This window comes from Dasypus novemcinctus, chromosome 15 (genome assembly GCF_030445035.2).
Source record: "Dasypus novemcinctus isolate mDasNov1 chromosome 15, mDasNov1.1.hap2, whole genome shotgun sequence".
Taxonomy (NCBI): domain Eukaryota; kingdom Metazoa; phylum Chordata; class Mammalia; order Cingulata; family Dasypodidae; genus Dasypus; species Dasypus novemcinctus.
Window position 1 is genome coordinate 91,555,606 of NC_080687.1, and position 27,180 is coordinate 91,582,785.

The window sequence follows — 27,180 nt, forward strand, 5'->3', positions numbered from 1 at the left end:
GCAAATAGACACAAAGAACAGACAACTGGGGTGAGGGGGGAGAAGGGGAGAGAAATAAATAAATAAATCTTTAAAAAACAAAACAAAACAAGGAAACAGAGAACTTGAACAATATGGTAAATGAGTTAGACCTAACAGACATTTACAGAACACTGCATCCAAACTCAGCGGGTTATACTTTCTTCCCAAGTGCCCATGCCTCTTTCTCCAGGATAGACCACATGTTAGGGCACAATGCAGCTCTCAATAAATATAAAAAGACAAGTTATACAAAGCACCTTCTCAGATCATAATGGAATGAAACTGGAAATCAATAACAGACAAGAAAAAAGTAAACTGGCAAATGGTGGAGGTTGAACAAAACACTCATAAATAATCAGTGGGTCAAAGAAGAAATTGCAAATGAAATCAGTAAATATATTGAGACAAATGAAAACAAGTACACAAGATATCAAAACATATAGGATACAGTGAAGGCAGTCTTGAGAGGGAAATTTATACCCCTAAATGCCTATAGTAAAAAAGAAGAGCTAAACTCAAAGATTTAACTGAACAACTGGAGAAACTAGAAAAAGAACAGCAAACCAATCCCAAAGCAAGCAGAAGGAAAGATATAATAAAGATAAGAGCAGAAAAAAAATGAAATTAAGAGAAAAAAAAAATAGAGAAAATCAACAAAACCAAAGTTCTTTGAGAAGATCAATAAAATTGACAAACCCCTAGCTAGATTAACAAAGAAAAAATGAGAGAAGACACAAATACAATCAGAAATGAAGGGGGGGGAGTTACAACTGACCCCACAGGAATAAAAAGAATAAGAGAATATTATGAGAAACTGTGTGCCAATAAACTAGACAACCTAGATGAAATGGACAAATTCCTAGAAAAATGCACAACCAACTTACACTGATGCTACAAGAAATAAAAGAACCTAACAAACCAATCACACTTAAGGAGATTGAATCCATCATCAAAAATCTCCCAGCAAAGAAAAGTCCAGGACCAGATGGCCTCACAGGTGAATGAATTCTACCAAGCATTCTGAAAAGAATTAACACCAATCCTGCTTAAACTCTTCCAAAAAATTGAAGGAGGGAAAATTACCCAACCATTTTATGAAACCAACATCATCCTAATACCAAAGCCAGATAAAGATACTACAAAAAAAGATAATCACAGACCAATCTCTCTAATGAACATAGATGCAAAAATTCTCAACAAATACTTGCAAATCGAATCCAAGAGCATATCAAAAGACTTAAACATTACGAACAAGTGGGATTTATTTCTGATATGCAAGGTTGGTTCAACATAATAAAATCTATCAACATTAATACACCACATTAACAAAATGAAGGAAAAAAACACACGATCATCTCAATCGATGCAGAAAAGGCATTTGACAAAATCCAGCATCCTTTTTTGAAAAAAACACTTCAAAAGATAGGAATAGAAGGAAAATTTCTCAATATGATAAAAGGCATATATGAAAAATCCACAGCCAACATCATACTCAATGGGGAAAGGTTGAAAGCCTTTCCTCTAAGATTGGGAACAAGACAAGGGTGCCCACTGCCATCACCATTGTTATTTAATATTGAACTAGAAGTTCTAGCTAAGGCAATTAGACAAGAAAAAAAAAAAAAAAAAGACCTAAACAAATGGAAAGACATTCTGTGTTCATGGAATGGAAGAATAAATATTGTGAAGATGTCAGTCTTACCCAAACTGATTTATAGATTCAATGCAATACTAATCAAAATTCCAACAGCTTACTCTTCAGAATTAGAAAAGGCAATTACCAAATTCATTTGGAAGGGCAAGTGCACCCAAATAGCCAAAAACATTCTAAAAAAGAGCGACATACAAGGAATTTCATTGCCTGACCTTGAGACATATTATAATGCTACAGTGGCAAAACAAAAAATAGATAAATGGGACCTCCTCAAAATTAAACAGTTTTGCACCTTACAGGACTTTGTCAAAAGGGTGAAAAGCAGCCCACTCAATGGGAGAAAATATTTGGAAATCACATATCTGATAAAGACTTAATATCCAGGATATATAGAGAGATGTTACAACTCAACAATAAAAAGACAAATAACTCAATTAAAAATGGGCAAAAGACTTGAACAGACATTTGCTCAAAGAAGAAATACAAATGGCAAAAAAAAAAAAAAACCACACATGAAAAAATGCTCAACATCACTAATGATTAGGGAAATGCAAATCAAAACTACAGTGAGATATCATTTCGCACCTATCAGAATGGCCACTATTAAAGACAGAGAACTACAAGCGTTGGAGAGGAGGTGGAGATTTAGGAACACTTACTCACTGTCAGCAGGCATGCAGAATGGTACAGCCACTGTGGAGGACTGTTTGGCAGTTCTAAAGAAATTGATTATAGACTTGCCACATGACCCTGCATTACCACTACTGGGTATAGACCAGAAGAACTGAGAGCAGTGACACGAACAGACATCTGCACACCGATGTTCATGGTGGCATTATTCATGATTGCCAGAAGTTAGAAACAATCCCGGTGTCCATCAGCAGATGAATGGATAAACAAACTATGGTCTATTCACACAATGGAATATTACACAGTTGTAAGAAGAAATGAAGTCATAAAGCATATGAAACATGGACGAACCTGGAGGACATTATGTTGAGCGAAGCAAGCCACACACAAAAGGACAAATACTGTACAGCTGCATTACTATGAACCAAATACATTGTGTAACATATTGTATGATTCAAATCCAGTACACCTGGATTGAGATACATATGTTTTAACTGAGAAATGTATGGTTTTATTCAACTGTGTTTTCTTTTTAGTTTTTAATTGTTTATATTCTCAATTATTAAATGTACAAAATAAAGTAAACAAAAAACAAAACAAAAAGAATGTATTGTATGAGGAGCTGAAAAATATCCTGGGGGAGAATTAAGCCCAAGAAAAGGAAAGAGACAGTCAAGTATACAAGCTTGGCTCAGTAATAAAATAAAAAAAAAAAAAAATTAGTCACAAGCTGGAACTGGAAATTCTAAACATAGCATGGTATTATCATTTTTGGGTCTTCTCTGCACCGTCCCCATTTCTATTAGTGGAATAATTTCTCATTCCTACAGGGGAAGAAAAGGAGTGTCTTCTGGCACCTCTGGGATCAACTCTAATACCTATCGGTGACCTGGCCCAGTGGTCCCTGCAACAGCCAAGGTGAAGATCAGCAACAGCACCCACAGAAGGGGCAGTGCCCAGTGCACACAACAGAACCCGAGTGGGTGGTCAGCCCGAGACAATGAAAACCAATGCCGTGTGCTGACAGACACACCATGAGTCCAGGCAGGACTCCTTTGGGAACTACAAAACTAACTGAAGAGGGGCTGGTGCTCCCATTAGCAGGTGGGGCAACTGCCCCTGGAGCATGGATTATACAATCATGAGAAACTCATATTCCAATAAAAATTATTTAAGCCACTAGGAATATTGAGTTGTCAAAAACTAGCTGAAATGTGATTATTGAACAGAATACCTATATGAAGCATTATTCAAAGTCTATCCCAACTTTCTACTTTACCATAGTTAGGTAAACTATGTACAAACTATAGAATGTGTATAATATATGTCCAGAAATATAAGTATAGAAGGAAGATACATTAAAATTATTATAAATACACAAAAGCAGGGATGTGCTCTATTTAGAAAAAAGAAAACGTTACGATTATTCATAGACTGTGTGCTCTGACCTCTGAATTATGGAAAATAATGTCATATTTTAGGCAATCTTTAATCTTAAAAATCACTGTGAATTGAGTCATGATTATTTTGTACATTTAGTAATTCCAATTTACATTCAACATCAAGTTTCTTTGTATATTTCCTTATACATTAAGAAAATTTTTAAAATTTTAAAAATTAAGACTGCTACATGGAAGCTATTTAACAGGAAAATACCATCACTACCGACAATAGAAACTAACTATTTTTCTTGAAATACACTTTCTTCATACATAACCCTGGCTTCTCAGGGCCTTTCAACATCCATCTCTGCCTGAAACACGGCCCCCACAGGCCCTGCCGTGTCTGTTCCTCTTGGGGGTAACGCAGACTCGGCCCTGGGTCCTCAACTTCAGTTTTCCAGAAGGAAGCCTTCCCTGAACCCTGGCCAGGTCAGGTCTCCCTGTGCAAAGCTCTCAAAGACAGGAATTCCAGTTCCTGGCAGGAGTGCAGCGCCGGTAAAGGTAAAGGTCTGGCAGCCCGCCTCCCCGCGACCCCACGTGGAGTGGGCAGGGCCCGCTGTGGCACCGCGGTCCCTCACATACTTCCTGGAAGGCAGGTGCGTTTGAACAGGAGGAAAGAGGACCATGGAGACTACAGCAAGTACTCTATTTTAAAATCAAGTCCTTACGTAAAAGGAAAAGCAGGGACTACTTTTAAGTTGCTCAATTAGCCAAATCACAACATTCTCGCAGAGATGCCAGAAGATTCCAGAATTCTTAAGTTGGAAGAAACATTAACGTTGACTTATATTTCAAGTGTTTTCCATGGTTAAAAATTATACATGGAGATAGAATAATAATACTGCCACTGTGGACTCCAGACACTGTTCTACTACTTTATACCTAAACTGCCCCATGCAATCGTCATAATAACTCCATTTTACCATTTTATAGGCAGGAAAACTGAGGCACAGAAAGACTAAGTAACAAACCCAGGTTCATAGGCATAAGTACGTTTTTGAGTCAGGTTTGGAACCTGGCAGCCTGATGCCTCAACAAAGAGTGAAATATGAGACAGTTCAAAACAGAAAAGAATAAAATAAGGGGGTTCGAACTTTTTCACATTTTTAATGCATAGCAATTTTTATAAAGTTAAAATAAGCCAATGATAGTAAATTTACAACATATGTCAGTATATAAGCCAGCATCAAACACTTACGGAAAATCCACACTTAGTTTGATGGCCCGACACTATCTAGTCTTCATCTGCCTACCAACCACTCCACTTTTACATAAGACTTTTTTCCAACATTTTTTTAAGCCTATGATTGAATGTTTATTTAGGGAGGCTTTACTGGGGACTAGGCAATGGAAATTAAGAGGTCTTAAACGCCCACCTCCTCTTGGCCTTACAGTCCCACTAGTTGAACTTGGGTTCCAAAGATGCATGGCAAATAGAGGCACCCAATCACCAGCACATGCGCAGGCTCCTGGGCGTGCCAGCAAAACCTGTAAGGCGAGAAGCAGGGCAGGTGCATGATAGAACCTAGGAAGACACTGACATTTAAGAGAGAGAGGGATAAAACAATCCGTAAGTGAAATTGCAGAAGAAGGCCAAGAGACAGAAGAGGAACCAGGAGAGACGGGTGTACCAAAACCAGGGGAGGACTTCAGGAAGTAACAGGCAGTAATGCCAAAGAGAGAGATCAAGGAAGGGTGGGACTGAAAAATAGCCCCTTGGACTTGGCAGCGAGGAAGTCTGGGGATATGTGCAAGCAAACCATTCCAGAATCTTGGGTTGGGGGCGGTGAGGAAGAGAGAACAACAGTCAAACCACAGCAATACAGATGAACGCGTAGGAAGACAGAGGTTGAGGGGCAGTGCTGGTTCACACGAGGAGAAACCAGAAGAGTGGAAGACTGAAGATACGAGACGATGTACACCGCTGAGCAAAGTCCCAGGGGACACAGGAGGAAATCTATGATGTTACACAGAAACCAGACCCGTGTATGATGAGAACACTAGCTCCAGTTACTACTAACGTGATAACTGGATTTGGTGTATTCAAGCTTTGATGAGCATCTCCCCTTCTCAGGAACGATACTCAAAAGTGTTGATTGTGTAGCTTCCTGCACTTTGAACAGGGCTGGACACACCCACGGCTTCGGCCACGATGCTTGCAGATACCATGAAATCAACAGGCTTCTAAGAATCCATGAGTGGATTTTTACCTTCTGTAAATCATCTTTGAATGCATAAGGGACCACAACACAAAAAATGAATAACAGTAATAATAACACGGTGACAAGGGTAGGAGGCGGCATGGATACTCGGTCCAGTGTAGAAAACTTGCTTTCTTTGAACTCCTAAAAAACATGATCTGTGTAATTCCTTTAGCAATCATGTACAAACAATTATATCTCATCTCCTCATACACTCCTTGAGAATGTCACAATGCCTCTGTATGCTTAAATTCCAACACAGTCTTTCAGACATAAAGGATGGTGCTCAATATTTATTTTATATTTATGAGTAACATAAGGTGGAATTATAGAAAGATAAGCATGTTCGTCAATTTCTAGTATGCTACTAAAAGGGAAAATGAATATTTATGCTCTAATTAGTCTACTAAGGGCCAAGAATGATAAATATACATGTTATCATTTAATCCTCAAACTCTTTTTCAGAAGAGGAAACTGAAGTTCAAAGAGGTTAAATAATTTACTGCAAGTTACACTGCTGTGGGGGAACCAGGACTGGAGATGCACAAGGCCTGCTCCTTCCACTCTACCATACTTTCCTCTATTCTAAATAATGCTCCGAAACACACAGAAAACATTTTGAACATTTATATTCTTAATTTACATATTTTAAGTCAATATTATAGGTTTCATTGGCAAAGGAAAAAGAAACCTCTTAGTTACTAAGATAAAATATATGAAAGCTTTACATTCACTATATTTACTCTGAATATATCAACAGCGATAAAAATACTGTTAATAATGACAATGACTAACATTTATTAGGGATTTAGTCTGTGCCAGACACTATGCTAAAGGTTTAGAAGGATTATCTTATTTATACTTTACAATAATCCCAAGAGATTATTTTTCTATTATTTTACTATTATTTTTCTCTATGCTTTACAGATGAGAAAACTGCAGCTCAGAGAAATTAAAGTTGATGGTCTGAGGATCACAAAGGTACAAGTAAGTGGTAAAGCTGTTACTTAAACTCAGGGATTCTTAGAACAAGAGCTTATGCTCTTAATAAGTGAACTATAGAACCCAACTTTACAATGTCCTTTCAAGAAATAAAACTCCAAAAAAGGAACTATATTATTTGGACACAGGTTCTCCCTCAATTATCACTATACCCAATATTGTGCTATGCAGAATTAAGTAACAAGCAACATGCTGAGGCATATAGCTGCCCACGGATCATCTTTCAACTACAAATGAGACTTTTGATTTAAATTCCAATTTTAATCCACTGGTCTTTTTATAACCATGATCAATAAATTAGCAAATTTTTAAATAAGGATGCAGTATGGAAACGTAGTATAATCAGCTAGCTTTATTTAAAAATCTCAAACCCTCAAGAATATTATAGGAAATTTACCATTGCTATTTTGACAAGAATAATGAAGCAAGAGCTCCAAAAACCGACCAAGCCTGAATACAGACAGGAATATCATTTGAACAGCCCAAAACACGCCGTCTCTGATGACTGGTCAATAATAGCCACAGTAATAAAGAGGACTTAGAACATGGCATTGGGAAAAATCTAAATGTGCACCAAGAAGTGACTATTCTTACGGAACGGTAGATGGCGCCCACAGATCATGTCCTATTAAAAAAACAGCTGCTCGTCTTACAGGAGAAACACAATCCAGGCTATCTTAAATTAAGTAAAATATTTCTTTATGTAGTATCCCGTGTAATTTAATTTAAAACCGTTTTTCTTCAGCTGAACATGAAGGCATCTTATACACAAATCCGGGCCATTTTTTAAAGAAATACATTACTTAGAGAATAAAAGTTTGAAAATTTGTTAACAAATATAACTGACACAAAGATTGAAAAATTGGGGGAGAAAAAAAGAACAGTTAAAATAAATTCAAAACAAACGACTCCTGTGTGTTTTGATATTTTTAAACTATTCAAAGTACAGGAAAAAAGTATGCAGTTTCCAGTTATCATTTATGAAACCAGTAAATTCTTATGGAGTAAATGAGAGTTGGAAATTATTTCTATAGTCAAATATTCAAAATCCCTTTTAAAAATCTCAATAATGGGATTTCCATTTCTGCCAAACCCTTTAAGATTCTAAAGAAATATACTAATTTCCTACTGACAAACAAGGTTCATACTAGCCTACCTTCTAAACATAAATAATTGTGCTTCTCAACCCAAAGGTAAATAACGCCCTGAGCGTTGGGCTTTGGAGCCACCACAGACCCATTGGTTATCACCAGGCACTCTGGCCTAGGATGGGAGCTGGTGTAGGGAAAGAAGGAAGTAGTATAAATTGTGAAAAGTTATAGTTCTACTCATGACACACAGGTTTAGTGATCTGTGGCATGGGGTAACCTTCTCAAATCCTAGAAGTAAATCTAATTATAGGTCACTGAAGCACCAGAGAATAACTGTACAGCAATACTCCCATTTGAGGGGCCCTTCTACACATCTGACATCAAGTCACGCAGGCATTTTTCCATCTGCCTGGCCTGTAGCGAGGCCTGATTATCACAGGATGCTGTTACTAAAATGGCCCTAGACTCATAGAAATGCATGAGAAGTTATGTTTCAACTCCTAGCCCCAACACTTACTTTGAGAAGTCATTTAACCAACTTTCAAACTCAAGCTCCTCATTTATAAAATGGAAGTAAGGTGGGGCTGTAGAGAGAATATTAAAATTTAAAATATGCAAAGTATATTGTATGAGTAATATACAAAAGATTCAATGAATGTTGGACTCAATCTCGTTCTTTTACCATATTATAGAAGTAATAAGGAGCAGGCATAAATAATAGTAAAAATTCACAGAAGCTGACTTCAATCAAGGCATCAGAAAATGAAATTTTTTTAAAAATGCAGATAACTAACCTCATCATCAAGAACTAAAAAGTATGAGTTTTCCTGGGGCTGCAGTGGTGGTGCCTAGTACAATCAAATGTAAGTTCAGAGAGATAAATAACAATTGGCACTATAAAGAGTGACTTTAGCTACAAACCTAAGGGTAATAACTGCACTTAAATTATGCAAAGTTCTTTTCAGTTTTTAAACATGTAACAGTTCTGCCAATAACCTAATGCAAATTTTGTACAGAGGTTATTAAGAGGTTTTTGGGAAAGATTTTTTTTTTTTTTTGCTAAAACTACATAATGAAGGACTTCTGATTACATTTTTCATTAAAAAAAGGTATTTGAAAATTGACTCAAATTTGGAAACAAACCAGTTTGATGTGAAAAGTTAAATTCAATACATAAAGATTAGCTCTTGCTCTGGCAGAAAAAACAAAGGACTAGAAAAAGTTTCAATCTAGAATCTGGTACCCAGGCCTTTCAAGAACTAGAATGAAATAAAGACTCAGATAACATTAAAAAAAAAGAAAAAGAGTTTAGTACCATTTCATATTTACAACAAAAGAACTTCCAAGAAATATACTTTAAGAGGAAGAAATTAACTCCCTAAAAAAAGGTACAAGTTACAAAAAAGAATAGCAGGCAAAGAAACTGTTAAACATGTGGGTACAGCTAAACAAACACTGTTTATATAAAATAATAAGCCAAAATTGTGGGGTTATGAAAAAGATGGACTTAAAATTATGGACAATAATATGTAAATTGTGGGAGGTGGGAAGGAAGGTGGTAAGTAGTGCTAAAAAGTCTAAGTTTTAAAAAATTTTTTCAGGACAGGAAGAGTGTAGGTTTGAAAATATTGATTAACTTTAGAATTTAAGTTAATGATACAAGGGTAGAAATGAAAAGAAAACAAAGAGAAGGTATAATTCCCAAACCGGAAAAGGGGAGAAAACAAACAAAAAACAAAAATTTTAACCCCCCCCCAAAAAAAAAGTCAAGAAAGAAGAAAAAAAAAAAGTAATGGGCAAAGCACAGAAAGAGGAAGACAAATTGAAAGCACAAAGATGGAAGACAGAAATTCAAATATAGTGACAGTCACAATATATAAATGGATCAAACTAATCCACTAAAAGATTTAAAATGCCCTCCTCCCAAATTCACTATATAATATTTGCAAAGATACACTAAAATATAAGGGCATGGAAATGCTAACAGATGAAAAGTAGAAAACATACATCAAGGGCAATATCAATGAAAGAAAGCTGGAATAACCTTATAAAATAAGACAAAATAAACCTAGATAGAAGGGCATCATTAGGGTTAGAGAGGCCATGACATAACAGGTTCAATGCACTGGAAGATAAAAGAAGTCTAAATTAGCATTTACTGAATAAAATACATATAAATATACAAAGCAAAATTTGATAGAAGTATAAGAAAATATTAAATCACCTCTCTTCATTACTATACATCAAGCAAGCAAAAGATATTGAATAGCTGAACAAAACAATTTAAAACTTAATAGACATATTAGAATTCTCAACCTCAAAATTAAAGAATAAACATCTAGATAAACTGTTTATGTACTAAGCCATAAAACAGGATCAAACAAATTTCAAAGACTCAGCATCATACAACCAGTTTGCAGATCACTATGAAATTAATGTATAATTCAATAGCAAAATGATAAAAATGTAAAAACACCTACAATTGGAAATTTCAAAACACGTCTAAATAATTTGTGGGTCAAAAAGAAATAAAGGATATTTAAAACACTTAAAATCGAAGAAAATGCAAACTTGTGAAATATGCTGTGAAACTAATAACTAAGAAGGAAATTTATAGCCTTAAGTGCTTACAGTCTTTAAGAAAGGTTGAAAATTAATGAGCTAAGTTTTCAACATAATATGACAGAAAAGGAACTAGATTAAACTAAAAATGCAGAAGGAAGTACATAATAAAGCAGAAATTAATGAAATTTTAAAACAAGAGCAATCTCAAAGCTAAAAGTTGGTTCTTTGAAAAGACTATAAATAGGTAGACTTCTGAAAAGATTAATGAAGAAAAAAAGAAGCAAAAACAATATCATGAATGAAAAGGAGACAGTTATAGATACAGCAAAAGTTAAAATATAATAATCATATGCACTTTAAGGTAATAATTAGAAAATTCAGAAAAATATAACCTACCAAAGCTAACTTGAAAAGAAGTAAGAGCCTAAATGAATCCATAGTCATTAAAGAAACCGATTCAGGAGAAAAAGACTTTCCATAAAACACCAGACCTAGGCCTTATAGGCAAAACTTCATCTACACTTCCAAGTAACAGATGATGGCACTCTTTCTTAGAAAATTTTCTAGAGAGAGAGAGAGAGAGAGAGAGAGAGAGAGTATGTGTGTGTGTGTGTGTGTATGTATTATACATATATAAAGGGAAATTCTTTAATATACTGCTTATTCCAAAAGGCTAAAACCTTGTAACCAGAATCAGAAAAGGTTAGTTTGAGAAAAGAAAATGACAGGCCATTCCCTTTTATAAAGTGCAAAAATCCTTAAAAAGAAATAAACAAAGGTAAAATAAATGTAGTAGTGAATAAAAAGACAGTATACCATGACATGGGGGGGTTGTTTACCCCAGGAAAAAAGAATGGTCAACTATGAGAAAACCTATTTGTTTATAGGTTTATGTTATTTGTCATCAGAACAGATGAAAGAAAAGGGAAAAAAGATAACTTCAAGAGGTACAAAAAAAAGCATTTGATAAAATTCAATATAAACTACTTATGAAAAAGAAAACATAGTAAACTGGAAACAGAAAGGAAACTTTTTTAACCACATAAAAGATATCTACCAAAACCTATAGAACATATCCTTCCTAAGAGTGCAACATCCAAAGCACCTGCTTCCAAGCCAGGGACAAGGATGCCTAGGGCCAGCCTTCTGTGGAAATCCCAGCCCTGTGCTGCCTATAGATACAGCAGCCACTAGCCACCTGAGGCCACGAGCCCGGAGATATGCCTGGTCCACACGGAGATGCACTATGAGTGGAATTTAGTTACGAAAAAATTTAAGATATCAATAATTGTTACATCAATTAAAGGTTGAAATGATAACACTGGATTAAATATATTGGGTTAAATAGAATAAAGTGCATTATTAAAATTAACTTCGCCTATTTCCTTCTACGCTTTAATATGGCTACTAGAACATTTTAAATTACAAATATGGCTCACGTTATATTTCTATTGGACAAGGCTATGCTAGTCAGTTCAATAAAGTAAGCGAAAGAAACAGAACAAATATTGGAAGGTATGAAACAAAGCTGTCATTCTCAGTTGCTCTATCTACACAGAAAACCCAAATTTATATCCAGAGAAATTACTAGACTCGATATGATTTAGCACGGTGGCTCACTGCTTTTCTCTACACAGTAACACTTAGAAAATGTAATTTTCAAAAATATACCACTTATAAAGCAACACAAATATGAAACACTTAGGATTTAACAAAAGATGAATCCCGTATCAAATAGCAAAATACATATTTCAAATATATAATTAGGAGTTCTAATATTTCCCCAGAAAACTGCTCAACAGATACTCTCCTGGATACCTATGTATAATCTGATAACACCCCAACGCCTCTGTCTTTCTCTAGTTCTGACAATGCTTACCTCTTCACTAAATTATCTGCAAAAACCACCGCGCCCTTCCCCTCACCATCCCTCACATCTGCTCAGGCATGGAGTCAAAGTAGCTTCTACCCCAGGTTTATGTGATCCCCTCCCCTCCTTTGTCCTGCCTCTGTCCTGCCTTAATCCAGGACTCAGTGCTCCTTCTCCCACTAATTACAGCTCTTTCCCATAGTCCAGCAGCTCACAGAGCTGTTCCCCACATCTAATCCATTCTGAGTTGCTGCCAGACCCATCTTTCTGAGACGCAAATTTAATCATACCCCTTTTCAACTCAAAATCCTCCCTTGGTCCCCTACAGTTTTCAGGTTGAAGGGCAACTCCTCAGCTAGCCTGTCGCGCCCCTCTGGCCTCATCTCCAGCCATCCCTTCCCTCTCCCCACCATCCTTGGGGTATGCTCTCTGTACTTCCTCTGCCTGGGAAACCCTTTCCCAAGTGAGTGACTGCCTTCAACATTCAACAAATGAATGTCTCATCCTCTTTCTGCCTAGGATTTTTCAGCACACTCCGGGTAGAGCTGGCTTATTTCCTGTAGAGGAGATAATCCCCTAGAAGCCTCTACGTCTGAGAGCAGGGCCCAAGACTTTATCACATGTAGAGCACAAGTACCTGATTCACCCAATGTTCATTCCTTCAGTCGGTCAGTCAGCCATAAAATAATTCAGATCTGCTCACCCTTTGCTACCCGAGGGCTGGCCATCAAGTCTTCATGGCTAGCCAGTATCTGAGAGGATAATTAGCAATTTGTTTGAGCAATGTTTCTGCTTAGTAGTCTGTCCTCAAACTAATCAAGACAAGAGCTTCTGGCTTGAGTAGGGCATTTAAATACCTGAAAGAATATTTCCTAATCCTTCTTATTAAAAAACTGAAAACTGCTCTTACTCAATCATTAAGGAAATACGAAATAATCCTGTATTAAATAAGGCTACAGTCAAGGTAAAAATCCCTTAATCAGTTTTGAGATGAAAAGCCTAAATATAAAAATGCAACCAACTGTTCTCTCCCTCATCATCAAGGCTTTAAAGTTAGATACACAGTTATACTCATTCTCTGCTCTTTCCTTTAATAGCTTCCGTTGAAGACACTTGAGGTCTGAGAATGTTTTTGACAATCTGAATTTGAAAGGACCCAGGTGAGCCCACGATGAGCAAGAATAGTTCTCTAGACTTTCTCAATAATTAGAAATTGGTGTTTTCAAACCCCTAAAATTTAGAAATATCTCCTATAAAACTGTACTTGTTTGAAAGACCAGTTACATGTTTTCATTATTAATGGGTTTAGTCTAACTTCAACTGCTTCATTCCAATCTAATTTTGCCCACTTTATAACATCTCTACAGCCAAAAAGTTCGATGAAGCACAGATATGAACATACTTTCTCACAGGAAAGACTGATTTTTCCTAGGGCTATTTCTGCCGACCCAAAACATTGTCTCCAATTCTAATTAGATCACCAAATTCAGGGGAAAAAAACAAGGGAAAATATTTTCTCAATATCAGCAATTCTTGTTCTTCTCTTGAGTATTACTTTGTTTTATATGTTAAAGACTTAGAATCAGTAATTATTACTTGCTTTTTTTTTGCATTAGTGCTGGAAAGCTCACAGCTAATTTATGGCTGATTTCTAGACTTCCGTATAAGCAAGTTGGGTATTATTCTTATTCTGAGGTCTATCTTATCGTTTTCTAATCTCTTTTTCTCCTTTGCCATGATAAGTATTTAATCTTAATTTTGTTACACTGGATAAATTTTGTAAGTTGCTTTAAACTCGTTCTGGAAGACACACTTAGAAAATCGCATGCACATACTTAATCAATGATTAGCCAGTCTGCTTCTGGGCTTCCAAATGTCACAGAAGCCAGTCAGAAGCCATTCCAGTGCATTCTTGGTTGACTATAGCCCCGTTCCCATAGGAACCATTACATACTTTTTTGTCCATTCTCTTTGAGCCATGGCAATTTATCTCACAATCAACAGGTGACATCTCTACCTAGATTTCAGAGATGAATCAATCAGTTAAAACTCCCTCCCTCTCCCCTAGACACCCCGTCTTGAAATGTCTTAATTAGGAGAGCGGATGTAGCTCTAGTGTTTGAGCACCTGTTTCCCATGTAAGAGGTCCCAGGTTCAATCCCTAGTACCTCGTTTAAAAAAAAAAAAAAAAGTCTAAATTAAAGTCTCAAGCAAACAAAAAACAAAACAAAAGGCTATCATCTGTGTTCTAAATGCTAAAACTCTTTATCACTATGGCCTCGTGCCATTGCATATATTACAGGCACCCACTCCGCTGGCTCCTTCATGGGCTATAGGAGTTTTATAAAGGACTCTGCCACTACCATTCTCCTGGCAGGGCCAGAGGTTCACGCAGTGGGCTGGGAAGGGATAAGGACTTAGAACTCAACACTGAGAGGTGGTGACCCAACAGTGGGCAGTGAGGGTTAGTTTAGACTAGAAGGTAGAAAGCAGATAGAACTCTGACAGCCAACAGGTAGTAAATGGCATGGCTGACACCAGCTACCATATCTCCCAACAGATGGGTGCCCTGCTCTGTCACCCTCAGAGTGAGTCAGCATCAAGGGTCCATGTACAGACACAGTTATCAAAGCAAAGACTCTGCAAAGAGAGATAAAAGGAACCCAGGTCCATGGACTGGGGTGCAAGGTGCTCAAGTGAACACTGAACCAAAGCAGAATACCAATTATAACTACTGAACTCGAAGCATCAACTAGCAACAACGGCCTCAGAGTCAAATCCCGCACCACTAACCCGGAACTTTCCAAGTGCTGCCTAAGGTGGGACTTGGCCCCCCAGGCTGGGCCGGGGTGCGCTCTGCATCAGAGCAGAGGAAAGGAAGTGATTGTGGCAGTGGCAGGCAGCGTGACGCTCAGGGAAGAGGGACCCTGACATGGGATGACGAGGTAGGAGTCTACAACAGTGGCAAAAATAGACACTTCTTAATAAGCACGTGACTTGTATCACAGCCACGTAAATGTACAAATATCATATTTAAACAGCGTGTATGAGAACGTGTGTGCGTGCAAGGCAGCACAGGAATGCGTGCACTGTGGTGTAACATTTCACAGACGGGCATTTTCCCCAGCGTCACCAATGAGCTTTATACGCGACAGCTGATTTTTAGTACTTAGCCTTCCTAAAAATTCTACTAGCAGGGCACTGAACAGCAAATGAAATAGATTTCTCCTCCCCAACCTGTCTTTATATATGCAACAAAAAAAATGTGTGTCACATAGTAAACACTCCATATGCTATCTCTTGCTCACCAGAAATTTTTACAACACGCTCTCAGTTTCAGTATGATATCTGTACATTTATATGACTTTTATGCAGATAACAGGCTAACTAAAAAGTATTCTTTACCTATGTAATCCTGCATTCAATGATCAATGCTTTTCTGACTGACAACTTTAAGCTGTTGATCTTTCAGGTTCCATCTTGGTCCCAGAGACAAAAGTAACTGCATACTTGCCTGAGAGGGAAAACATTTTCAGATAATCTTTATGTAACTTTGCTCAGCCTGAAAAAACCTTTACCTCTGATGAATTAAATCCTCTTTATTTTTTCAGAGTCCAACAACAATAATAGCTAACACTTTCAGGCACTGTTCTACATAATCGTTCATGTAACTTATTTAATCCTCAACTACCATTCCTCATCTGAGGTGCCACACACAGAAAATGATCTGTTTCTCAAAACTCCTAAGGATGGTTGTCAATTAATACCATTGTTGATACACAGAAAATAAGTCAATTCATTACACGCAGTAGAGGCGCCTTAGGTAATTATGGCTTAATTCTTTCAAGAAATTGCAGTTGAGATAAACTACAATACACAACAATCCCAGTAGGTAGGCTGTATTATCATCCCCATTTTACAGATGAAGAAAACTGAGGTAGAGGTTGATTCACTTGAGCAAGCTACATAGCTAGTAAATGGTACAAAAAAGGACCCAAACCCAGTTTGGCTCCAGGGTCCTTACTCCTTCTGTTACCTCTGTGATTCTAAATCCACACAGCTCTTCCTCTGTGTAGATGTACTTTATGACCTAATCCTTAATGATCTGTTCTTTTAAAATTTTAGTAACTGTTTTTTCCAACATCCATAAATGTTTTCCCAACAACACTGCAAGCCAATTAAAATAAAAACTACAACAAACTTCCCTTCTATTCCCACAGTGCTAGGCCCACAAAAGATATCCAGAATTTGTTTAATTGAGCACTGCAACTAATAATAGCCATAGAAATTCACGAAACAAAGAAGGGTGAATTCAAATAGGTATGACTAGCTCACTTGATATTAGTCTCACTTACGCCAAACCACAGACAACACTCATTAGAGGCACTCTCATTTGTGCATCTTGAATGTATTTGAAACTTGAAGTTAAAAATATGGAGACTTATGGGAGCAGTGGTGGAGCACCTGCTGTCTATGTATGAGGCCCCAGGCTCAATTCCTGGTACCTCCTAAAAACAAATGAAAAAACCAACTCTCATTGAGGAGCAGGTATAGCCCAGTGGTTGAGTACCTGCTTCCCATGTATGAGGTCCTGGGTTCAATCTCCGGTGCCTCCTAAAAAATAAAATGGAGATTTACATAAAATGGGCATATCTACAGTCAATGATTTTCAAGTTATCATACAAATTACTAATATGAAGGCTGCTATTTCAGCAATCCACTCTCTGGTTCCTTCTGGTGGTTTCTAGTGATTTCATGTAACTACCCCAGAGAACAACAGCGAGAGAAGTGACGTACTGAAAGATGAAAGTCTCCAGAAATCTGCTGAGGCTCTATTTAGGAATATAGAGATCTAGACTAAAGCTAACATGAGAAGAGAAAGAAGAGCGAATAATTTCCACCAAAATTCCAGGATTCCCTTGATGAATACCTCGGAACTCGCGCTGTTGCCTTTGCTGATCCATGTGTAAATCATTTGCTTGGCCCAAGAGTTTTCTTCAACTGCGGGTGGGGGGGTTAATCTGGAATACAAAAATCTTTCGGTATTTCCAACTCTAAGGTAGGGAGAGGAGGGAAGCTTTCAGGATAAACTTCTGAGTATTTCAGCATGAATTGAAAAGACAAATGAAAAAGAGAGAGTAAGACTTGGCAAGTTGATGGGTAGGTCACTCTACTCCTGATGAATATTTCATCTCTATTACTTGATGCCTTTCCTCCTTTTACTCCAATACCGATCTATTACAAAACATCCATTTATAGACTTTTCAATATATGTACATTTTGTACTAGAAATGCTTAAAGCACTTTAACATTTGAAATAAATTCATGATAAAATTAAGACATTAAATAAATCCTTATAAAGCATATTAACATAAGAACGTGAAAATTTAGTTTTTAACTATATGTCAAATGTGAATGATAATATATCTGGACTTTATTATAACTAATGATTGATTATTTACTTAAAGTTCGAGCTACTGGGTAACTGACAAGATAGAAATCTGGTTCTTTGCCAGATGATCCAAAGCCCCTGTAAAACTATAGGGTAAAAAAAACTACTTAATATCACCAAATGGAATAACATGTTAAAGCAAGAAAAATTATTTCACATTCTTGGGGCATTTAGCAAGGTTTCTTGTTTTTTACTGGTGAAATTCAATTTTTCTCCTCTTGGAGCCAGAAAAATTAAGCCCATATTTGATGGGTGTTTTCCCTTATTCCCATCAACACCAAATATTACTCTAAATTTCACCTGTGGTCTAGTTTTTTCCCTAAATCCTTATGAAGAATCTCAAGAAAATTCTTAAAAGTAATTTAAATGAAATATCTACTCCCAATGATGTTTACTATTTAAAAGGATATAAATAAAACCACCCAAAATGTCAAATACTTAAGCTTGAAATGTCATTACCTCAATTAACAATGTACTAAAGTTTACCATATCTAGACCAACAGCAAATTTTAATCCTGAACATCTCTTATTCAATAGTTACTCAAAAACTCTATTATATACCTCAGAAAAACCAAATGCATAAGCAGGCTAAAACTCTAGCATAGAGCTTTAAGCTAGTGTTTTTGAAAGAAAATTATACATCATTATTGGCTTGTTCTACTCTGGCATGTTTGTACTTAGATGATTGTCTCTATTACATGCAAATTGTTGCCCAACATGACTTCTGTTTTCTTATTTTAAAAATCCCAAAGCTTGGGTCTTAAGTTTTAATGTTTAAAGTTTCACTATTTCCTCACCATCTTAGGATTTTGCTTAAAACATATATTCTTAAAAACCACAACACTGGGTTTTTTCCCCCCAAACTACACAATTGAACAAGGAAAATGTATACACTGCTATTAAATTATCTTGTAAAAACTCTGACCTCGCTTTTTGAATGCTGAAACTACTCTGTACAAGTTTAAACAACCTTACCTCAAAACCAAAAGTGGCTATTTTTGGACAACTGGATTTTCCAAAAAAGTTCAATTTAATTCAGTAAATATTTTTTGAATGCTTACTATCTATAAGGCACAACGCTAGATTCTGTGGGCATCCAGAGAATATGGCATTTCCTATCTTTAAGCAGTTTATGGAAAAGGAGAAATCTTTTTTCACATGTAATAATAATAGCAAACATCTTTATAGTACTGGGCAACATTAAGTGTTCTAAACATATATTAACTCACTTATTCCTCACAACAGCCCTGTGAGATGGGTACTGTTACCAAGCTCCCAATTTACAGATGAGGCAAATAAGGCTGAGAGGATAAATAAGCAGCTCAAAGTCCAGGGCTATTAAGAGGCAGAACTGGGATGAGAATATAGGCCGCACGGTCCAAACTTCTTAACCATTCTGCCCCCACTGACTTGGAAACATGAGTAAGGCAGAGTCTGGACACATAGCAGTTTTTAAATGTAAGTACAAAAAATATTCATTGAGTTTCCAGAAGGAGATCACATCCAATCAGGGAGTCCTTGAAATGCGGTCCCTGAAGGATGAGTATGTTTCAGGGAAGAATGGAGCGGGAATTCTGGGTGAAGGCAACGCAGAAAAAAAAAGCAAGGAACTACATTAAGGTGGTATGCTAAAAGTATGCGTCCGAAGTTTGCAAGAAGCAAGCAATGGGGAGCCACTGAAGAGTTCTGAGCTGGCTGTTGAGAGGACAGCTTATGGCTGGGGATGAGAGAGGGAGGTGGGTCAGGTGCCCACCACAAACAGGCAAAGACTCAACGGCAGCCTGGACCAGCCTGGACCGTGGTGTTGGTACTGGGGATGGAGGGGAGGAGGACAAAAAGCAAGACTCATTACAGAACCACAGGTCACAGGACCGGGTAACTCCTGAGGGCTGCTGTGGACCAGGCACAGGCGTGCAGGAGTCAGGAGAAAGCAGCCCCAGGTGACTGAGCTTTAGAGCCACGAGGTCCGGAAAGTCAGGACAATCGTGAACAGAATCGGTAAACTCAGGAAAAGGCGTCCGTGTGGGATATGCGGCAGTTGCTCCGACACTCAGGTTGAAGATAAGGATTTGCAGCCATCTGCCGAGTTCAGAATTTAACAACTGTGGCAAATGTGTCAGGAGTAAGACAGAAAAGGAACAGAACTGAGGAGACAAGTTTCCATGCCCACATGGGGCTCAGGAGAGGGAGGGTAAATAGCCAAGAAAGGAGATAAAAATAGCAGAAGGAAGAAAACTAGAGGAGTGCAATGACAAATAAGGGAGGTTCAGAAAGAAGCCAAAGACCAAGCCTGCAGAAGGTAAGAAGGCAAGGACCCAGGGCAGCACGCACTGAATAAGTAAGGGTCTGAGATCTTCTTGCCAAAATTTTACACTCAAGTAAATTGTTTTCATTAAGTAATTTTTTAAAACTTGCAAATTCTAATAATGTCAGTATGATGCTCTTCCCTAAAGCCAACACAGGAGACTAAAGTACACTTCACACTGGAGAAAATGGCATGCTAAGCACATACGAGGCCAAAGAACAAACAAAACTTACAGCTTCCTTTACTCAGTATTAGTTCATTTAAAATATTACTTCATATGGAAACAAATGAAAATGTATTAGAGACTGAAAGAGAAGATTCACAAGATTTCAAAGAAATTTCACACTCAAAAGCCCCATGGAGTTTGCCACCCACACTCTCCCCACGCTCGGATCTGTTGCGACCCCCCCGCCCCGGTCTTCATCCTCGTCCTGGAAGAGCCTGAGGATTCAGCAGGACGAGCGCGTCATCAAGGCGCAGCATCAAGGCGCCATGGCAGGGCAAACGAGGGGCATCTTCTCCAGCCTTGGGGGGATCAGAGGCAACTCTCCAGAGGAGTAACAGAATCTTTAACTTGGGACACCAAAAAAATAACATATGCCTAAAATGTGCACAAAACTCCCAAATTCCATCCAGACCCTGAAGTTGTAATAGATTTAGAGGGAATTAAACTAAAAGCATGATGTGGACCAAATGGTGCTTGTAGTTAAGAGAAACTGACAAATGTTTTGCTTTTATTTCAGTGCTCTTAATGACTGTACTTCCTATCCTTCACATATAAAATAGCAATGACTACTTCTACATTCACTAAATTATCTATAATTGAAGAGCATTAGCCTCTCAGGGATAGTTGGCAGTGAACTTTTGAGATTCATATGCAAACTAAGCCTGTCTTTAATCAGTCCAGTTGGTTAGAGTGCGACAGTCATGACCTATAGTTCCAATGTTCCTATGTTCTAATAAGCTCCGCTTTCCCACGGCGTACCCTGGCCGGTTATCCTCAATATGCTGCAGGCAGGCTTGGTGGGGAACAACTGATGAACTGCCTGGGTGACAGAAAGAGCCTCCCAATACCTCTCCTGCTTCCATCTTTTTACTCCAGCATCTTTTTCTCCAGCCAGCAGCCAGAGGGCCCTTTGAAAACACATACATCAGGTTATGTTACCACCCCAACCCCAACTAAAGCCCTCAGCGCCACAAGAACCTAACTCCTAAGGGCCCTGCAGCACCTCGCCCAAGCCCGCGTACTTCTGCAGCTTCACTCCAGCACCACCGCCCTTGACCCCTGCTCCAGCCGCCCTGGTTTCCCTTCTCTTCCTGGTGCAAGTCAGGCTCCTTCCCACAGCAGCTCTGCACCTCCCTTGCCTCTGCCACTACAGAGACAGAGACAGGCATACGGGCCTGAATCAACTGTCCAGTTAAGAATTTCTGAATTAATTGTCCAGTCAAAAAGCAACAACCCTTAAAAATAGCTCAGGAGCCTCCATGTGATAAGCATAAATAGGGCAGAAAAGCATCACTCTTGGTGGAATAAAATAAGTTGAGGGAAAGCTAATGCTAATAAGCCATGGGCACCAAATGAGAGACTCCATTAGTAATAAGCAGCCAGTGTACCCTAGAAATCTCAGCTCAGTATGCTTCTGTACCCAGAAAAGCCAGCAAATCTCCACAAAATTACTAGAAGCAAAATAGTAAACAAAAGAATCGTTTGTTAATGCTAAGAAAGCTACAGGCAACACTGGTGAATTCTAAAGCAAACATTGTAATGCTGAAGGAGTAATCAAAATGATCAAGAGGGTAGGAAAACTTCACTACATCTTGAAGACCAAAAAACCTGGGACACCTTGCCCTGAAAAACATAAAAGCTAGGTATCAGATCAACGTCTATTAAATCAGGAAAGATACAGTAAGAATGTGCAATTGCTCACTAAGGAGAAGAAAAAAGGGAGATAGACAACTGAAAGAAGAAATATACTATTAACATGTTTATCTTGACTAATAAGCAAAGAAATCCACATGAAATAAGATACTTAGTTATCAAATTAGAAAAATAGCAAATCAGCAAAAAAAAAAAAGGAAAAGATAATGCTCAGTCTGGGCAAGGGAAATAAGTACTCTCATACATTGCTAGTCGAAGTACAGTCAAGGCCTTTTTGAAAGGTAATTTGACAGTATATATTAGGAGCCTTAAAAATGTCCATATGCTTTCACCCAGTAAACTCACTTCTGTTAATAAACTCTAAGGAAACAACTCTAAATGCATAAAAAGATGAATGCGTATATAAAAACGTTCATTAAAGCATTATTTATAGTGAAATAGGAATGTCTAACAATAAGGTAATATAACCTCTCATAGATCATAGTGTTTCAATGGAGCAAGTAAAATTGTTCCTGAAGAACTTGTAATAACATGGAAAATTGTTAAGTTAAAAAAATTATGAAAAGCTGTGTATAAAATATAGCCAGATATCATTTCAAACATTTCCAAACAATATGAACAAAAATCTATGCCCAGAATCCTTCTGCTTTTCTACAGTTGAGCATCTATCACAGTAATAATGGAGGAAAAATAAGGTTAATTGGGCAATAAATTAATTCTAATATACATTTGGGAGGAGAGAATAAGGGAAGCTATGAACTTCATAAAACATCCACCCAGCTGTCTATTTTCCCCATCAGGCTACTGGTACCCCAAGGTCAGGAACTATATTATATTTATCTCTAACATCTAGCACATTGGTTAAACTGCTGCTCAAGAAATGATTAGATATGAGGATCCTAAAACACCTACTCATCTAAATACCAGCTTTCTAAATAAAAAGGAAATATACAGATGTACTTTAAAAAAAAATTAAAAAGCAATCAGGAACCAGCCAGGCAAGGTAAAAATCTGGGAATCCATAAAAAAGTGGTATGTGATTATGTTTAAAAATAAATGCTACCCCACAAATGCTTTTTTTTTCCCCCAACTGTCAGAGAAAGTAGGAAAAATGGTTTCGGGGTGAAGACACGTTTGGGCACTGAAGAACTGATTCGATTTGACTGGGTGAGCAGGTGAGGTACCCAGAGAGCAATTCAGATAAAGAGGACCTGCCCAAGCAAAGGCAAAACTAGAACCTTGCCATCTCTCAAACGCTGCGTGCCCAGGAGCTCTGACCTCAGCCTTCTGTTCTCATTCTACACACACTTTCTGGCTGATCATAGCTACTATCACAACTTTATCACTTTTAAGAGAACAGCTCCCAAATTCTTATCTTCACTTCAGAATTTTATCCCAACCTTTAGGCTCACATTTTTTGGCCATCTCTACTTGAGTACTATCTCAAACTCAACATGCTCAAAACTGAATTAATCACCCTTTCTGTAAAACAGAACCATTTCCCACCTAGACGACAGAGTCATTCTTAATTTATCCCTTTCTCTATGCCTACATTCATCAATGAACAAGACTTAGGAATCCCTAAGTGTTTCTTAAATGTCTAGGGTTTAAGTATTTCCTGAGTATTTCACTTCATTTCTATTTCTAAAGCCTCCAGCCTAATTCAGCCCACATTAGCTCCTGTCTAATTCTGAAGTTGCCTCCTAGTTGATTTTCCTGCCTCCACTCCTAACTCGGCAGTCCTCTTCAGAGACTGGCTTCAGTGTCACCTTCCCAGGCAGGCCATCCCCTATTCCAGTTTTCGCTTAACTGTTCTATCATATAGTCATCCTCCACCTCCCCCGTCCTAACACTTAAACAAAATGCTACTCTATTAAGTCAGTGTATAGGCTCTAGTAAGTGACAGGTCGAGCACATCTCAAACATCTTTTTATTTTTTAATGTATCGTAGGTGGTTTTTGTGATCAACACAATATAAGTGAATTTAAATTTCATTGCTGGAAATGATAGACTTTGGTCGTGCATTTTCTTAGTCACTGTGTACAAAAAACACAAAGAACTGTGAAGCTTTTTTGATATCAGAAATAAGTCTTCACACTTTAAACACGGAGATAAGTAAACCGGGGATGAACAAAATAGTGAAAAGTTTAACAATAGAAAGTACTCCAGAAATAATGGGAATTGATTAGAACAGAGATTAGCTTATTGAACCTAGCTATGTTGTTTGGTTTTTGTTTTAGAATTTGTGTAAACCACTGGAAATGCTAACAGAGGAGCTCTCCAACTACAGTTGCCATGAACAGTATCAGCCAGTGCTATGCTGAAAAAGTGCAGAATATTGTCTTACATCTCCCACCTTTTCCTTCCTAGCTCAATCTAGAGTTAGCTAATTAAGGCCTTGGAGAGAAGAGAATTCAGATGACATATCATCTCAGTAGGCAACAACCCCAGGTGCCAATTAAAAAGTTTTGACAGCTAAACCTTGAAGATAACTATCTCATTAAACCCTAACAAATGTAGTAGAAAAGTTTGGGTAAAAGTACCTACAGGAAACCAAAATTTGGTCACAAAGTCAAGGACAATACTCTTCTTTCTATGACCCTCATATGTAAAACATCTTAAGGACATTCTAATTAAAATTCATTCTGAATATGATCTGGAGAAAACATAAAGTATTTAATAAATGGTTTTAGAACTAGTAACCATGTGAAAACAAAAACAAAGTTGGGTCCACTCAGTGCACCAAGATAAATGCCCAAGGATTAAATATATTTACAGAAAAAATGAAACCAACAGTTGAAGAAAGTATAATTTCTTTACAACCCTGGAGTAGGGAAGGTCTTTCTGACTCAAAATTCCATAGACAAAGAAGGAAAGTTGATGAATGTGACTACATAAAAATAGAAATTAAAAAATCTCTGCATGGCCAAAATCAAAACCCAAAAATCCCCATAAGCAAAATCAAAAGATAAATGTCAAACTGGGAAAAAATATTTGCTACTCATCTCACCAACAAAGGGCTAGTCCTTATGATGTATGAAGAACTCCTGGAAACCGATTTAAAAAAAAAAAGACCAACAATAGAAGAATGGGCAAAGGATATAAAATGGAGGTACATGGAGAAGAAAATATATATGAAAAGATAATTAACATCACTCATAACAAAAATGCAAATTAAAACTACTCTGAGGTAGTTTTCACCTACCCAGTTGGGTAAACACCCAGAAGTTCACCAGCATACTCAGTGACAAGGAAAAAGGAGAACAGGCACTCTCTTTCATTGCTGGTGGGAATGGAAAAGCATGCCCGTACACCCTCATGTACAGTAATTTGGTAATATTAGTCAAAATCACAAATACATATCCTCTGACCCAGCAATTCTATTTCAGGGAATTTAACTGAAAAAAATATCTTTACACAGATAGGAAATCACACTTGTGCACACACACACATATATACACACACAGAAGGTTATTCATTGTTATTGTTTGCAGCAGCAAAAGAAACCACCTAAATATACATTAATTGGAGACTGGATAAATAAATATGGTACATGCATGTGCTACAGTACCATACAATTTTAAAAAAGAATGAAGCATTCAACTTACTACATATAAAGATTGCCAAGAAATATTAAGGGCAAAAAAAAACTCAAGGGGCTCAATAATATGTATAGCGTGCTAAATTACATAAAAATTTTAAAAGTGAAAAATTAGAATATAAATTTTTAATTGCTTGAATATGTATATAGGATTTCCGAGATGGGGTACTGGGTGAATATGACATAGAGTCAAGAGAGAAGCTTTGCAATACGTACCATTTTAAGCCTATTAAAATTTTTTAAAAGAAAACCACATCACTATGAAGTAAGTCACCTCACAAAAGGAAAAAGAGGATACAAATATGAAAAACCACACTTCTAGTATACTATTGCTGAAAACAGGTAAACATTTTTGATCTCCCACCTTTATTATACTTTTTGAAATGGAATGTTGAAACAGGAAGGGAAGTTGATTTTAATGAAAACATATTCCATTTCCAAAAAGTAGTTTCTAAATTCTTTAGGTAATAGGTATTATCTCTAGAGTAACAGGTTACCCTGTCTGCAGAACTTCAGTACCTATGCTATTGGGGAAAAAAAAATTCTTGTTGAGCATCATTAATGTGTTGGGAATCCTTGGGGGCACTAGGAATTGGTGAATGATGAAGGGGCACACCCCCTTACCATCTCCCCTCTATCATGGATAACCTCCCCTTAATCACACTCCTGAAGGACACCTGGGTACAATGACCAGTGACAACTAGCTACATGGCAACCCAGGTGACAGGAAAGAAACCCAGGGTACTACAACACACAAAAACGCACCCAGTGCCTCATCATTCAAGTAGAAATATTCTTCCTCACTTATCATGAAAACAAAAAAACACCTAATATTACAAGTGAAATACTATTTGAATTACCTTTAAGAGTAGCAAAGCGCACAAAGGGACAATTTTAAAACACTCCATCAGAATTAAGTAGAAAAGATGAGAACAAGGCATTGCAGTATAAGATAAGGTTTTAAAAAGTTAAGTTTTCCCTTTATAATTCTCTCCCTTTCCCTTCCTATTTCTGGAAACAGCAAAACAGCTAGTAACAGGAGTTTCTCAAAGTAGAATATAAAACATTTCAGCAAAAGCAGATGGATTACCGCTAAGACAAGGGAAAAAAGGGAAAGCGGTCTCTCCCCCCAGTCCTGCCCATTTGTCACACCCTCTTCCGGCCACCTCCTACCTTAGCTCTACAACAAGCCACGGGTTCTCAAAAAGCAACCTGAAATTACAGCTCCCCTCCTGGTCCGGAATATATCTATACACACACAGATGTGTATATGTGCATAACTAGATTCAGATCATGTGTGTGTAATTAACACACATATACACTTTCCCATCATCAGAGGAAACAGAAGCTGTTTTTCAAAACTTATCTATCTTGTGCCATAGCACATTTCACACACCAATATTTATTTTCTCACAGTGGGCACTTGTCTGTGACCATTACATCTAAAATACAGGAGAACAATGGTAA

General features: G+C 37.4%; 1 protein-coding gene and 1 long non-coding RNA gene across 6 annotated transcripts in view; one reads left to right on the plus strand and one right to left on the minus strand.

Annotated features, from left to right (window-relative positions):
- The window catches only part of TSC22D1 (TSC22 domain family member 1), a 126,969-nt gene that overhangs the window by 47,473 nt on the left and 52,316 nt on the right, over window positions 1–27,180 (minus strand). For 2 of the 5 annotated variants that reach the window (XM_071208271.1, XM_071208270.1), the window contains 2 exons: window positions 17,407–17,497; window positions 16,953–17,090 (listed from right to left, as the gene is read on the minus strand). The exons of the other annotated variants lie outside the window; for them this stretch is intronic. In XM_071208271.1, the coding sequence (XP_071064372.1) occupies window positions 16,968–17,090; window positions 17,407–17,497 (214 nt within the window). In that variant the 3' untranslated portion in view covers window positions 16,953–16,967. Of the gene's footprint in view, window positions 1–16,952; window positions 17,091–17,406; window positions 17,498–27,180 lie in introns of those variants that run through there. 5 annotated transcript variants of the gene reach the window in all.
- The window catches only part of LOC131273444 (uncharacterized), a 129,459-nt gene that overhangs the window by 35,306 nt on the left and 66,973 nt on the right, over window positions 1–27,180 (plus strand). The window contains exons 2-3 of the long non-coding RNA XR_009180663.2: window positions 6,876–6,935; window positions 13,574–13,636. This is a non-coding gene — a long non-coding RNA (uncharacterized lncRNA). The remainder of the gene's footprint in view (window positions 1–6,875; window positions 6,936–13,573; window positions 13,637–27,180) is intronic.